The sequence below is a fragment of the Bactrocera dorsalis genome, chromosome 3 (assembly GCF_023373825.1).
Source record: "Bactrocera dorsalis isolate Fly_Bdor chromosome 3, ASM2337382v1, whole genome shotgun sequence".
NCBI classification, from domain to species: domain Eukaryota; kingdom Metazoa; phylum Arthropoda; class Insecta; order Diptera; family Tephritidae; genus Bactrocera; species Bactrocera dorsalis.
This window is the reverse complement of record NC_064305.1, coordinates 80,191,657-80,206,627: the sequence shown is the minus strand read 5'-3', so window position 1 is coordinate 80,206,627 and position 14,971 is coordinate 80,191,657. Positions and strand designations below refer to the sequence as shown.

General features: G+C 37.2%; 1 protein-coding gene across 1 annotated transcript; it reads left to right on the top strand.

Moving 5' to 3' along the window:
- Positions 1-13,660: 13,660 nt before the first annotated feature.
- Positions 13,661-14,587, top strand: LOC109579813 (uncharacterized). The gene has a single exon (XM_019991649.2). It carries the CDS (start codon positions 13,936-13,938, stop codon positions 14,401-14,403), a length of 468 nt encoding a protein of 155 aa, XP_019847208.2. The 5' UTR covers positions 13,661-13,935; the 3' UTR covers positions 14,404-14,587.
- The last annotated feature ends 384 nt before the right edge of the window (positions 14,588-14,971 follow it).

Sequence of the window (14,971 nt, the reverse complement as noted above, 5' to 3'; positions counted from 1 at the left end):
TACCACACACGCACGAGCGCAAAATCATAACAAACTCATAAACAACAACAAAAACTAATGGAGCAAGCATAATATTGAGTTTGCCGGTTTAGTTGGCGAACGTGCGGCCCAGTATAACGGTCTGTACTAAAGTTTTAGTATTGGTTTTTGCGCTTTATGGCTCGTACGCCTAAAAGGCGGCAGCAATTTTCTTGGCCACTACTCGCCAAGTAAGGGTAAACATGCATATGAGTATAAAAATGCGTATGTGTGTGTGTTTTCTCAGAACTAATGCGCATTTTATGTATGATATGCGTGGGTTACAGGTCATTCATAAAATGCACACACACAAACATAAATCAAAATGACGCGCTGTACTACTAGCAAGCGGCATACGTACGTACAAAATATTTGCGAATGTCAATAGGCAGTGAGTTGATATCTTCCTGAAGCAGAGGTGTGCGCTGGAATGCACCGTTAGATATGTAAAGCTGCGGTGGAAGCGACTAATCGAAGTTGTTTCATGGCTTTATTCATATGTATGATTGTAGTTATGTGTACGAGTATATGAGTATGTGTGTGTGTTTGTAGAGTGAATGTATGCGGAAATTATTATCCAGTGATAGACGCGGGGAATACACATATTTTATATATGCATATGTATGTGTAATAATTTTATGTGGCGCACTGTGCGCTGCCGACATTAATTTCGCAATTACTCAATTCCCAGACGAACAGAGGCGCACAAATAAACAAAATTGGAACTTGGGGGTTTTCATGCGCGAGATGAGAATTTCAGTTATTAATGTTATAACGGTGAAAAATTATGATGATAATGATTTTGTGAGAAATGAAGCCAGGTCAAGAGAGGGTAATTGAAGATTCAAGATTGTAGACGGAATACATAATAATAATAATAATAATAAGAAGAAGAAGAAGAAAAAATTTTGACTTCGAACCTGCACAGAAGCAATAAGCATTTCTTATAGCCTAAATGACTATAAAAATATTTTTTTCTGATTTTCGGTCGGAATACAATACCATAATCTTAATTATAACTATAATAGCCAGACGAATCTTATTTAATCGGCTACATGGACGACATGGCAACAGTAATGAGAGCCCGAAACCGAGAGAAAGCCCGAAGAAAGACGACTAAAGTCTTGATACGAACGCAAGCATGGCTTGACCCACATAACTCCAGCTCGCTACAAAAAAAAAAAACAGAACTACGAGTACTACTGCTGACGAACAAGCACTATCTGCTCGAAATAAGCACGCAAACGACTAAGGGTAATCTAAGGTCACAAAAAGGAGTAAATTATATAGACGTAAGACTGGATCCCAGATTAACCTTCAGGGTACAAATCCAGCACACCGCAGGAAAGGCAGCGTGTATCACCTCCTTTTTTAGCAGACTAATGACCAATATAGGAGGGCCAATACAGGAAAATAGAAAGCTCTTAATGTCAACAACCAACAGCGTCTTATTAGACAACTTAAGTCACTCATAAGTGGTAATGTCCCTATTGACCTTCACAGGAACTGTGGAACCTAAGGAAAACATACGAAAATTACAAGAGCATACCTGGCCGAGTAAAGAAAGACACGAAACTCGCATGACAACGAAGATGGGAGCATGAGAGTCGCGGCAAATGAACGGCCAGACTTATAGAGATTAAAACTTATGGACACGTCGTAAATATTGAGAAGTCGACTTCTACACTACACAGCTGCTATACGCTGTCGGATATTTCAGAAAGTACCTCCACAGAATAAGAAAAGCCAGAGAGCCGTCATACATCTACAATGACTCGACAAAAAACGACGCAGAACACACATTGTTTAAATTTTGTCATGCTGGAGAGTGAAAAAAACTGTAGGATTATCCAGAAATACGCCGGAAAAAGTGCGTTCGAGGCTGATCAAGGAGTGCCTAACGCCGTTATCAATAGCACCGAGTGTCTTTGTAATAAGACAGGTATGTGTACCAGGCCACAGCGGAAGCGCAGGAAATTGTAAAGCTATTGAGCTAGCAAGAAAAGTCACTCTAGAACCGCTATCGGAAGAATGGGAGCAGGTTGATGCTCCGTATCCTCTTGTATTCTACTACTAGATAGCTGGGCTTGGCCATCTAAAGAAGTTGTATGGAGACAGATTGATAAGTTCGATTACAGAAGCTCTTCTTTTCTATGGCTTCACAAAGGAATACATATAGCAGGCCATGACCTTTGATCAGCCTTCTAACCTAACGTAATCTACCAACAGTGAGAAGCATGGACTCGGATGATAAACCCGCCCACTCCCCACATAACGGTACTGTTAAAAACTACTAAAAGCACGATGATCAATAACTAAATACGACAACGATGTTAAATTTTACCCTGAAATGGTTTGACACATATTTAAAGGAGCTGGCGCCCATTTTTAATAAAAAGATTTTGCAGGTGACTTTTAACCGGTTATATCGGCCAATATGTTGATTATCTTAATAAAATTGAAAGAGCGTGTTTTTCTAATAACGGTGCGTCTTTGTGCCCAAAATTCTAGATTAAAAAATGCTCGAAGTTATCAATAAAAATATATTTAATGACCTTATTTCTTATTTGTTGAATATCTCCCACAGAAATCGATCTTTATTAGAGTGAATTTTTCATGAAAATTATCTTCTTTAAATTCAATTATTCAAACGTTAGTGGCACTCTAATTAATACATATGAATATTTACTAACGATGGAGTGCTAACATCATACAATCTAAACTTCCTTCCAAAATCTAAACTCCAATTCAAATGCCAATAAATATGCAAAACAAATTGTTTAACCTTTTGTTCGTACCAAATTATTTATATCATAAACAAAGCAATAATTTATGCAAAACAAAGGTGGGCGCACTCTTCGGCGGTGACTTAAAGACCTAAGCCAGTTAAGCAATTAAGACAACTTAGCACGCATCACTTGTCAGCTATGCCTCAAAAGCTCCTCAAAGCACGTGTGGGACACTCAGAGCTTACCGCACGCACACACATACACAGACAAAGTTATGTAGGGAAGTGAATATATGCCTGTGCTGGTGTAATTTGTCTCTCCATTCATTATGTCAAAACACGAGGTTTCGGATCACACCGCAATTAACGCAAGAACAAGCAAAAACTTACGAAACTATCGCCAAGACTTTAGCAAGAAACTTTTGAGCACAAAAAATTTATATACAAAAAACTTTGAATGAAGATATACACATATATATATAGTACATACGTTCAAACGATATCAATGACAAATATGGGTTACAAAAACCCAAACCGCAAGCAACAATGTTGCAAGCAAATAAATTACATGAAAAAGGGCTGCGGCAAGTCCTTATGATGTCAACTCAAAAAGGGGTGTAGCAAGTGAAGGCGACCACAAAACCACAACTAAGCTTGAGAAAGTGGAGTGACGGGTACACTTGAGCGCTACAACAAATGCAACGCGCCGTCAAGTCAAAACTTGGGGCACTCTTAGTTCAGTTATACATAATTGGAATGTTGCATGGACTTGTGTGGCATACACAGTAGCGCACAAAAGTATAGTAAATTATGAACGAAAGTCAACCAAAAAACAATAAAAAAGTGAAGCAAATAAAAAATAGCGTACAACAATGAAGTGTGAAATTGAAACCGCTCAAAGCATCGTGCTTAAATGTCTACTTGCATACAAGCGCTTACTTACTTACTTTAATGGCCGAGCGACTTATCTCCGGCAGCCAATCAGTAGCCGCATCGCGTTAAATGCCAACAAGCTGTAACAAAAACGATACTTGTATTAAAGTAGGCGAGAAATTTGCATTTTGTAATTTTCTGTTTGACTCACATATACATACATAAGAAAGTAATGAAGTGTGTAAATATGTGGGTACTGACCATACTCCTTTCTCTTTGGAGATGACGCTAATGAAACTTCATAGTTGCTAGAGTAGTAGATATATTTTTATAATTTTTTTTCGTGAAAGGAAAAAATTTATTCATTATTTCTTTCTGTTTTATTTAAAAATTTTAGTCAAAATCTTTCATATCAAATTTGACCCGGACAAAGAAAACCCAACTATTTCACCACTTTTCTATACAAATTCCTACTATTTCCTTTAAGAGACTTCTTCTAAACCAAATCAAGCACGCTAATGCTTAATTCAATGAGTATCGGCTGAGATGACCTTAATAATTTGCTGATCAAATTTGACCCGGACAAAAATACAGTATCAATTGAGATCATATTCAGTCTCGTGAGAAAATTTTTTGGATTTTTGCTAATTTTTGAAACATTATTCGTAACATTGTTGGACTTGTTTTTGTAAAAACGACTTACCAAAAGACCTACGTCCGGCATTGACAGACTTCATACGCAAAACATTAACCGAAATGTATACAGTGGATTCATAAGGATATTGAGTTCCTCTGCTATTTCTCTGATGCCAACACGAAGGTTTTCAAACACTCTATCTTTAACATTTTCGTTGTTATCCTCTTTACCAGAGGTGAATAGATAACTCACACGAGGCAAGTTTTCTACGACTTCACGAACTTCAGTGGTTGCCTTGTGCTACTGAAATACTTGGGATCGTAATTAAGTAAACTCAAACTTAGATGTGAGACTTTGATGGATTCTCAACGAGAGGTAGAGGAAACTAATTTATTTTACCATTGCGCCCAAATGTAAGCAACGTAATGTGTTTTCTGACTATTGCACATGACAAAATGTAATGGTTCTCGGGTTAAATGAGACTGAGAAACTAAGGAGATATTAACTTGACCATTTTATATATATTTATAGTCGAATATTAAAAATGGTCGACAGATCATTGAAGACCTGTCTCGTTCTGGACGACCTTCGACCTCTTCAACAGATGAAAATATTAAAAAAATAAAGAATATGGTGCTTGAAAATCGTCAGGCAAGTGTTAGAGAGATGGATCTCTTGCGAGTCTGTTCGAGTTAATTTGGTGGTTATTTTTAGGATGAAAAACGTTCCTGCTCAAGCTGATTTTTTTTTCCAAAAAGAGTACCATAATAAACAGGTCTCTTTGGACATATTTGATTGTTCAAATTCCGATTCCACATTCACGGAGAGCATTAAAACTGGCGATTAGACATGGATTGATGAGTTTGACATGCAAACAAGTCAACAGTCATTCGAAAGGATGAAAAAAGACTATCCGAACCCAAAACACCACGTCCAAGCCGCTCAAAAATCAAGGTGATGGTCACTGTTTGAATTTGTTCCGGAGACCCAGATGGTCAATAAGGAGTTCTATTTGGCCGTATCGAGGTATTTGCGTGAGAACACTCTCGAAAACGACCGGATTTGTGAAAGAAAATTTCATGGATTTTACAAGATGATAATGTACTGACCCAATTTAAAGCCAAAAACGCAATAAATATCACTAATCCACCACTGTATTCACCAAATGTGGCTGCGTGTGATTTTTTCTGGTTTCCCAAACTGAAATTTCTGCTTCGTGAAACTCATTTAAATACTTTCCGTTTTATCTGTAATTTCCGGATGATCTTTATGAATTTCGAAGCCTATCAGAATGGGTCAAATAAATATTTGGCTTAATAGGAAGGCTACTATTAATTATTATTTAATGAAATAGAATAGATCACCTATGTATTTTAAAGACCTTAGATGTACTGATATTAATAGTATGAAAGACTAAGCTACAAATCTTCAATGATAAGTCTTCTGCGATAACCTTTTGTTGCTGCAAATTAGAAGATTGAGAGATCTTCAACTATATCTTTGTACGTATACCATATTACTGCCAAACTCCCGGTTCTAATATATTTTAACTGAGAAAAGATCTTGAACCAAATATAATATGATTACAAGAAAGTGCTCAAGTGTATCCAACTCATTATAAGAACTAAGTAGGTGCAGCTTAAGAATAAATCTCTAGTATATTCCACATATGCATCCCCCCCAAAAAGTTCTAACAAACGTGTTAACATTACCCAGTTACTTAATTAAGCATATAAGTAAGCTTTAAAATGCAATCTCACACCTCTTTAGCTTTTAAAAAAAACAAGCCTCTTGTCACTTGGGCGCTGCAGTGTTGCTTCGAATGACACACCTCTCTTTTAGGAGTAATCAATGGCTTTCCCTAATTTGTTCAAATCATTGAGCTCACTGAGCTGTCACCGATTTGTTTTGTAATTAAATGCGAAGTTAAAAATAAATAAAAAATTAAACAAGCACACATACAGACTAAGAATATTTATGTGTGTGTGACAAGTGGCTTACGCGCATATCCGCTTCAACAGTTATAGGCCGCGAAAACAGATCGAATTGAATTTTCAATTTTCCGCTGACGAATTGATTTCGAATTTGAATGCAAATTTGGTAGCTAGAAGACTCGCTTCATTCCAAAAAATAAGTCACTGCTTTCTACATCTCAATAAAAATAAATCAGTGTTCGATGCAAGACAAAATAAATTAAGTCGCAAATTAATTTTTAATATTTTTTTAAACATCGTGATGTCTAATAATTTTTTTTATTTTATAATAGCCATAAACATATGTTTGCCTGTACAGTGTCGGCAAAAATATAGACAGACAACAAATCTGACTCAATATAATTAATATAATATTTAATTCTTTCAGTCGAACCCAAACAGACTGAGTATTTGAGAACAGACGTCCAAAAAGTAACGTACTATATATTTATTAGAACTGCTAGTATGAAAGCTTTACTTGATACAGATTCCTTTCGAGTTCTCGGAAAGAAATTTGGGAAAAAAGGAGCAGTCTTCAAAGACGTTTGAGTGATCGTTGAAAACATGCCTCGAACTAGACGACCTTCGACCTGTTCCACTGAAAAAAATATTAAAAAGTGAAGGATACGATCTCTTTGGACATGCTTGATCGTGCGAATTCCGATTGCGCATTAATGGAAGGCATTATAACTGCCGACGAGACATGGGTTTATGAGTATGACATGCAAACAAGTCAACAATCATCGGCCTGGTCCAAACCAAAATCAGAGGAAACCACAAACCACGCCAAAGACGCTCAAAAATCAAGGGAATGCTCATTACTTTTTTCGATATTCGTGGTTTGGTGGATCATGAATTTGTTCCGGAGGGACAGACTGTCAGGAAGGAGTTTGAGATGGCTGCATTAAGGCGTTTGCGTGAGAACATCAATCAAAAACACAATTCCGGAAAAGCAACTCATGGATTTTACACGATGAAATCGTTGGCATAAGTGCATTATACCGATATCGGAAATTGTATACGTTCTTTTCTCCACAAATAAGTACTAATTTGTTGAAAGATATCATTTCAGAGCACTATAACATATAGCTGCCCTACAAACTGACCGATCAAAATCAAATCTTAAAAAAAAAGCAAATGTTTCTATTTGGAACATGACTAGCACTACTCTTGTACTATTAATTTCAACGCCACTGTATACTAAAAATAAAATGCATACATGCAGCCATTCACCTCAACCCATCGCCGTCCATCTTAACACCTCACTGATTTGCTCGGCAGCTGGTGGGTAAGTGAGTTGCGCTAACTAATCGGCCGCAACGAATGCGTTCAACTGCTTGCCGTATAATTAAACACAAATACATTTTCATTAATTTAAAAGTTTGCCGTTGTCGATTGTTTTTTTCTCACTCTTTTCCAGCTCGAATAATCGCATTAAGTCAAATTACAATCGCCGTTTGGCAGTTGGCGTGAAAACAACACTTTTTGGGTTGGCCACTGTATTTACATACATTAATTTCTAAATACTAACATACGCATACATATACAAGCATATATGTAAGCTTGCAACAATACTTAAGCTTTTTAACACTTTTCATTTAAGCGACGCTGACAGCCAACTGATTTGTGCAATCTTGTTTGCCGGCAGCTACTTAAGTTGCAGATATGCATCTGTGTGTAGTTGTGTGACTCAAACTGCTTTTTAGGATTTTTAATAATTTTAGTATTCAATTAAAATGTAAATAATAGAAATAAAGGGAAAAAAGCGCTTGCGTTGATGACAGTTGCTTTCAAAACTTTTAGATTTTTGTCAAATTAAAAATTATGTTTATGGTACGGACTTTGCATAATTAAATTTTTATGTGTGAAAAATGCATAAACATGCATATGTCATGTGTTTTTTTTAATTTAGAGATTTTATAACATTTTTCAATATTTATCATAACTAAGTATAATTATGTTATTAAATATAAAAGCTTTTTGATTTAGGCCGAGCAAAATCGTGAATATGTATTTTACAGATGGACTCAAATTAAAAAAAAAAACAATATTTTTTATCAAAGTTTGATTTTAATATTCGTTGAAGCTGTCGTTCAGGACGATACTCCGATCGTAGCGCTCTTCCAACTTTCCGATAACATTTTTGTTCCAAAATGTGACTCTTTCTCTCTAATTAGGTGTTTCTTCATTGTTGCTTTTCAGCAGGAGTCGTTTGGAGTAAAATCCGAAGAATACGATGAGCTTTCGTATATATTTCAGCTAGGAGGTCGTTCACTAAGTCACTAAGTATTTTTTTAACGCAATTTAACAACCATCATCATGACAAAAACTGCCCTCAGCTGCCAATGTATCACCCAATATGCATTTTTTTCTTGGCACCTGGGTATCGATTTTTATAGTGATAACGGTCTGGCAGCCAACGTGTTAAACACAATTTTTTATTGTGTAAAATATTCTATGAAATTATTTATTTTGCATTTTGATCCAATACCTTTTGTCAACTTTTGGGCAAGAGATTGATTCCATTTGTCCAAGTGGGCTTTGAAGTCCTGATTTGAGATCAAGGTTTATCCATTCAAAAAATTTCCAAAGCCCGGAACAAGTAATAGTCCAAATATGCCAAATCTGACGATTATGGTGAGTGTGAAAGCATATCCCAATCAAGCTGCACGAGCTTTTGGCGAATCATCAAACTTATATGAACACTCGCGTTAACCTGCTTGAACACTACAACTTTCCCATTGATCAATTATGGCCTTTTCTTTTCGAATAAATTACTCAATTTGTCCAGTTGATCATAATACACTTCAAAATTATTGATATTGTCGAGCAAAATCTTAGAATATACGATTCCTTTGAAATCTCACCAAACAGAGAATATAAACTTGTTTATAAACTACCGACTTCCAAAGGTTTTAAACTGGTTTATCCTTTTTAATCCATGATCTCTTGGGGATTACATTATAGCAAACAACCAATTTTTCCTCGCAGGTAACAATGTTTTTCAAAAATGGATCAGTTCTTTGTCATTTGATAAGCAAATCACAGTCGTTAATGTGACGAAGCAAATTTCGGAACCCAAATGTCATGCCTCGAAATTAAGCCTAGTGGGTTCATGTGCTTACAACCGGCTGTGTTAGAAAAATGTAATTTTTCAGAAAGTTGTTATTCGACGATTTGTACTGACCAACGAGTCTTTCCATAATATGGTGCATTCTCTCTCTTGTTTAACATTGTAAATCCACTGTCCTCTGGCATTCTAGCACTAAACCTATGGATTTCGGGTGAGTTTAGCAGGCATTGGTTGGCGACCACATCTTGTACAACTGTGCATTCTTACAGCGATCCAGGAAATGCAAGCAACAGCCTACCTAAATGTATGAGAGTCTTTATGATCAAAGTTTAGGAGTTTTAGGCACCACAACAGGTTGGTGTTTAAAGCTGTCCAAGAGAAATTCCTGTATCAGCATCAGAATGAAGTTTTCTAATAAACTGTGTGAAATGTTAACTATCATACGGACCGAAAGATCGCACCACAAAACATGAAAGCTCTACTTTTGTCTCGAAATTTAAACCTGAACTAAAACGATGTGAAACACTCATCACATTCTATCCAATTGATTATAACTTAATGATATCTGAGTGACATATACTTCCTTTTAAACTAGTGCCCACCCACCATATTCGCCAGATTGGGCTTCCAACGATTATTTTCGCCTTCACAGACTTCGGAAGTAATTCGGCAAGTAAATTTAAGTTTCCAACTTTCTAATCGATATCGAAACGTTGAAGAACCGCTACAACAAACACATCACTCTAAATGGAGATTATATATATTACAAGTATATATATTTATTTTCATTCACAAATCTCATTCATTGTTGGGCTAAGGACTTTTCCCCCAAAGTGGTATGATAGACAGATAAATAGAGAGTATATCTAACGACGTTCCTAGGCCTTTAGAAGACCCATTGTGATTCCACAGGGACTAAAATTCCTTCACTCCGTTGCCTCCTTTCTGAGCCAACTCGTGCTTCTGTTGAAGTTCATCAGTACAAAAATAATTTACAACCTTCAAAGCATCGACATGAAACCTTCGTCGGATAGTAGCGGTTATTTTCCAAGCCTTACATTCGCATAGAAGATCTTTTGAAATCTCCTCTTCTTCTACCTCCTGTTCAATATAATATACATATGTATGTACATATTTATAGTATATACGGCTCTGATTTCGATTATTATGTAAGCTTTCAATAAGTCACTAAATAATTATCTACTTAAATCACAAGACCCAACGAGATAATGAACAGGCAATCAAAAATATCCTATTAGACACACAAACGCAATGCCAACACTTCTCTGGCGAGTATATAATAACAGTTATTAACCGAAATGGCAATAAATAACGTACAACTCGCAGACAACTGGAACGAAATTCGATTTCAAGTCGCCAAAAAAACAACTGAGGACAATAAAATCAAAGCTATTGATTGCCAAAAGTATTTCAAGGGAAAAGGCAACAACTAAAACTGGGGCGCGACACGGTCATTAAGACGAAATTGTGTGACAAGGCGTTTATAGGCCGCATAGGCAGAACAAGAAAAGGCATATGTGAGCAAATATGTGTGTATATAGATAACACACATATGTATATGTATGTGTATCAGATAACTGTTGAAAAATACAAGACACAATATTCTAGCCACCAAAACAACAACACTTTAGCTAAACTGAATCAGATGCGCGCACACACCCAACAATAAAATTCAATTGTTTTTTCCTTCTCTTCTTTTTTTGCTTTATTTGGCAGAAAATTAAATGAAATGAAGATAAGTAGGAAAACTAAGAAGTGTGTAAAGCAAGGCCAACAACAAAATGGCATATTGCCTGCGAGGCAAGCAACACAACTGCAGAGCGGAGCATGAAAGCGGCCACAAAGCGATTCGCTACGCGCAAGCAACACACATTGTTGCAACGGCCGCACAAAAACCGACAAATATAAGCTTGCAACCATACATGTATAATCCAACAGTTGTTTTTGTGCGCTTGCCACTATTTTGCAGCGCAAGTTGGCGCGTTGTTGCCGCCTTTTAAATAGTTGATTATGAGCTTTTTGCATGCCACAACGCTATTAAATAAGTTGTTCATACCTCAGCATACACACACACATACAAGCATATTAATACATCCGCCAACCATATGCATGCCTTGTAACCACAACAACAACATGCTGTTATACGCAATGTTGCAAGTCCGTATTTGCGCCGCTATTGACAATATGCGCTACGTTGCTGCCTTTGCGGGCCGCCGCCGCCGCCAATGAGCGCTGTCAATAGCAATAGCAACAATATTAACATCAATATATTGTGGCATTGTTGCTGCATTAATTCGCCATCAACACATTTTCTCATTCACATGTTGCACGCCAACTGCTTGGCTGTGACGTGGCGTGTCTTCGGCTGCAACTCACTTTCGCAGTGGTTGTTGCTGTTATATTTGCTGGGAATAGGCAACAGCTGGCACAGCTATTCCTCCGTGTTGTCAATCGGCAGATATTTATTTGTATTTATCTTGCCATTTGTCCGCTTTCTTACGATCGTCTTCTATGCTTTCTATTGTCCGCCCCACTGCGCTTGCCTCGTGTCATTCTCAGCTGTTTGCATGTTAGTTGGCGGTCAATTTTTGACAGCTGACAGCTGTCAGACACAAAAGATGCTGGCAGATTTTCTCATCGCTGTCGGATAATTTTTCAATTCGCACGAAGCTATTCTGTGGCTTTTTTGAAGAGAAAAAATATCATCAATTTCTATTACCTTTTTTATTATAATATTAAATAGTTATTTTTTAATATTTTATGTATTTGATTTGGAATATAGATTTTTGAATTGATTTGGTAAAAAAAAATATTTCAAAACTTGGCGATGCCAAATGATTTTTATTAGACTTCAAATAATTTTGTTTTGTTAGTTCACTGACAAATTTTATGATTTATGGCTCTGGATTTGTATGATCAAATTTGACACGAACTAGCAAAATTTTTTTTCATCAAGTCTTTATTATCGCTCTCAAAATAGGCTCTGAAACAGTACAGGCACGCATCACTTTATCCAATTTTCCATACTCTTGTTTTAAGCCTCGCCAGACTTTCAGGCTACAGCTCAATTTTGGAGAGCAATTCGCTAGATTGTAGGATAGTTTCGACATCATATTCATAAATTCACGTCTTGTTAGAATAAAGCTTCGTGGTGGTCAAATGTTGAGGAAGGATTGAGGAAGACATCGGTTGCCTTATATTGCTGTAGAAGAGCTATAAGGAAAAGGTGGAAATTCTCACCAAATGTGGTGTCTCTATGCAGTACTGTGGGTGGGTACTATGCAACCGTAGTCAGGCCATTGAGGTTTTATGGTTTATTCGCCTGGTTGAGGGCGTTCTAAAAGTATACACTCGCTAAGAAACTTTAACGTGGCCGAAGAGCGGCTTTCATCGGCATCTTCTGTACACTGCTGACGACACCAACAAGGCCACTTTACTCAAAACAACCCTGGACTCCTTGAAAACTGAGATCATTGTGTCGCAGTGGCTACTCGTGGTGACTTTTCCTTTGCTCAAACACCGACAAAGGATATGTAGAAGGGAGAAGTCGCTAGAGAGACGGATGGATCAAAGCTAGGAGAGGAATTCTGAGGGGTTGTAAGGATCTCTCCATCAATTTTACCTCTAGACTCGTAGACGACTTTAGTATTTTTTCAGGCTACGAAGTGCAACCAAATTCAATGAGTTGAGAGTTACTCCGACAGCAGAGTGACAATATCAGACCTGAAGTCGTTAGCTGTGCCCCTAAAGCTGGGCTGTCATCCTTTGTTCCAGAACAAAACCAATAGATCTCACGTGCGCTTAGCAGGCTTTAGTCGACGACCCACTCAATTGTTACAACTAGAGCCTAAATTAACTGGAGCCTAAATTGAACCAGAAGATCTACTGAACTACTTACTTTGAACCAAGCTCTCCTTTCCACTATCGCAGGAGTTCTTACTGGGCTTTGTCTTATAGGCATTCACACGGTAAGGCCATTTTCCAGACTTTTCAAGACAAAGAACCTTCCGGAAACCGGGAGACATAGTCAAAAATAACATTAGCCATCTCAGAATATATAGATAGGCTCAAAGCGGCGTTCTAAGCTATCCAAGTGAGATCCCTGTTAGGATCGATCTCTTAGCCTAACATAACCTAATATATGGAGATCAAATTTACTTGAACAAAAAAAAAAAAATAACGGTTGAACTAACCTAAGATCAAATTTGATGGATTTATTCAACTAAATCGTATCTTAAAAAATTACACACTTAACATTCAAATAAGTAATACTTAACAAACAACCGAAACAATTGATCAAAACAAAATTTGTGATAAAAAAAAAAATATTCGGAAAATTCTTCGTAAATTGAAATTCAATGTTTCTTGTGTGACTTCGAAATTTGTCGCCGCTTGTCAAAAGTGTTTATATTTTATTTCGTTTTGCACGCTTTTATAATTTCCCCACATCTACTACTCAACAATTATTCATCGAAGACCCTACAATCCACGAAACAAATCAAGCTCAACTCGGACCTTCGCGGCATACAAATCAGCAATCAAATCGGGGAAGTGGAGAAGTGCAGACGATCCGGAAAAGTGGCTACCAGTAGTACGAAGGACGGCAGACAAAATGTCAAAGAATTATATCTCAAAGGAAGAGGCTATCAATCAATTGTATGCTACAATCAAGACGAAATTCGAACAGGATGGTGTATTGCAGGAAGTGCGTTGCATGTTGCAAACCAAAATGGTGGCCATGATGAAAGGTAAGAATGATGGCCAAACCACATTACTGGGACGTAAACTACCCGACCTAAGTAAGCTGAGCGCTAGCAGTAGTATGCCCACGTCTAGCGATGTAGACGACGCGGAACAACGACAAGATCCACGTTTAAAGATGATGCAACAGCTGATCATGGAATACTTTCATTGGCATGGCTTTCACTACACCGCCGAAATGTTCGCGCAGGAAAGTGGCACGGAGAATGTGCGACCATCGCGTCAGCAACTTGAACGTGCAGTCGGGCCGTTCGAACATAAAAGCCTTCCCATACTACTGGAGCTAGTGGCCGAACTTATGGAGAAAAATCAACCTTAAAGACAGCGAGAGAGAGAGAGACAGTTATGGTGTAGCGAAAGAGTTTGTATGGAAAGTTGGAAACAGAAAGGAGATTTTTGCATTTAAGAGACCATTTTATAGCTTCAGTGCAGCTTAATAGCTTCATACGTATATATATGTAAATCTACATAGTTATTAAATAAAGCGATAGACATACGCTAATCTTAGGCACTCCGCTCGTGGAATAATGGATCGTTCTTCAAGTGTAAGTGATGTAAATAAACCATAGAGTTAATCATAATGTCTTCAGTCAAAGAATAACCTACAACTAAGTGTTACATAGTTGTCTTGAGCTCTAAGTTCTCGCCTCGTTTGGAAGCATTGTTCCATGGTGTCCAGTAGTCATCTGTTTCAGAAGGTGATTGTATCAGAGAAATCTCATAAGCGCGTATCAAATTTCCGAAACATCTTTTCGTGGGAAACGGATTCTTTTGGAATATAAGTTAGTATTCTGTTATTCGCTCACATATACCTAATATGTCGCGAGAGCTCTACTTAATTTCATCCAGTTTTGTAGAAAGATTTCCGTTTATATGTATATGTTTGA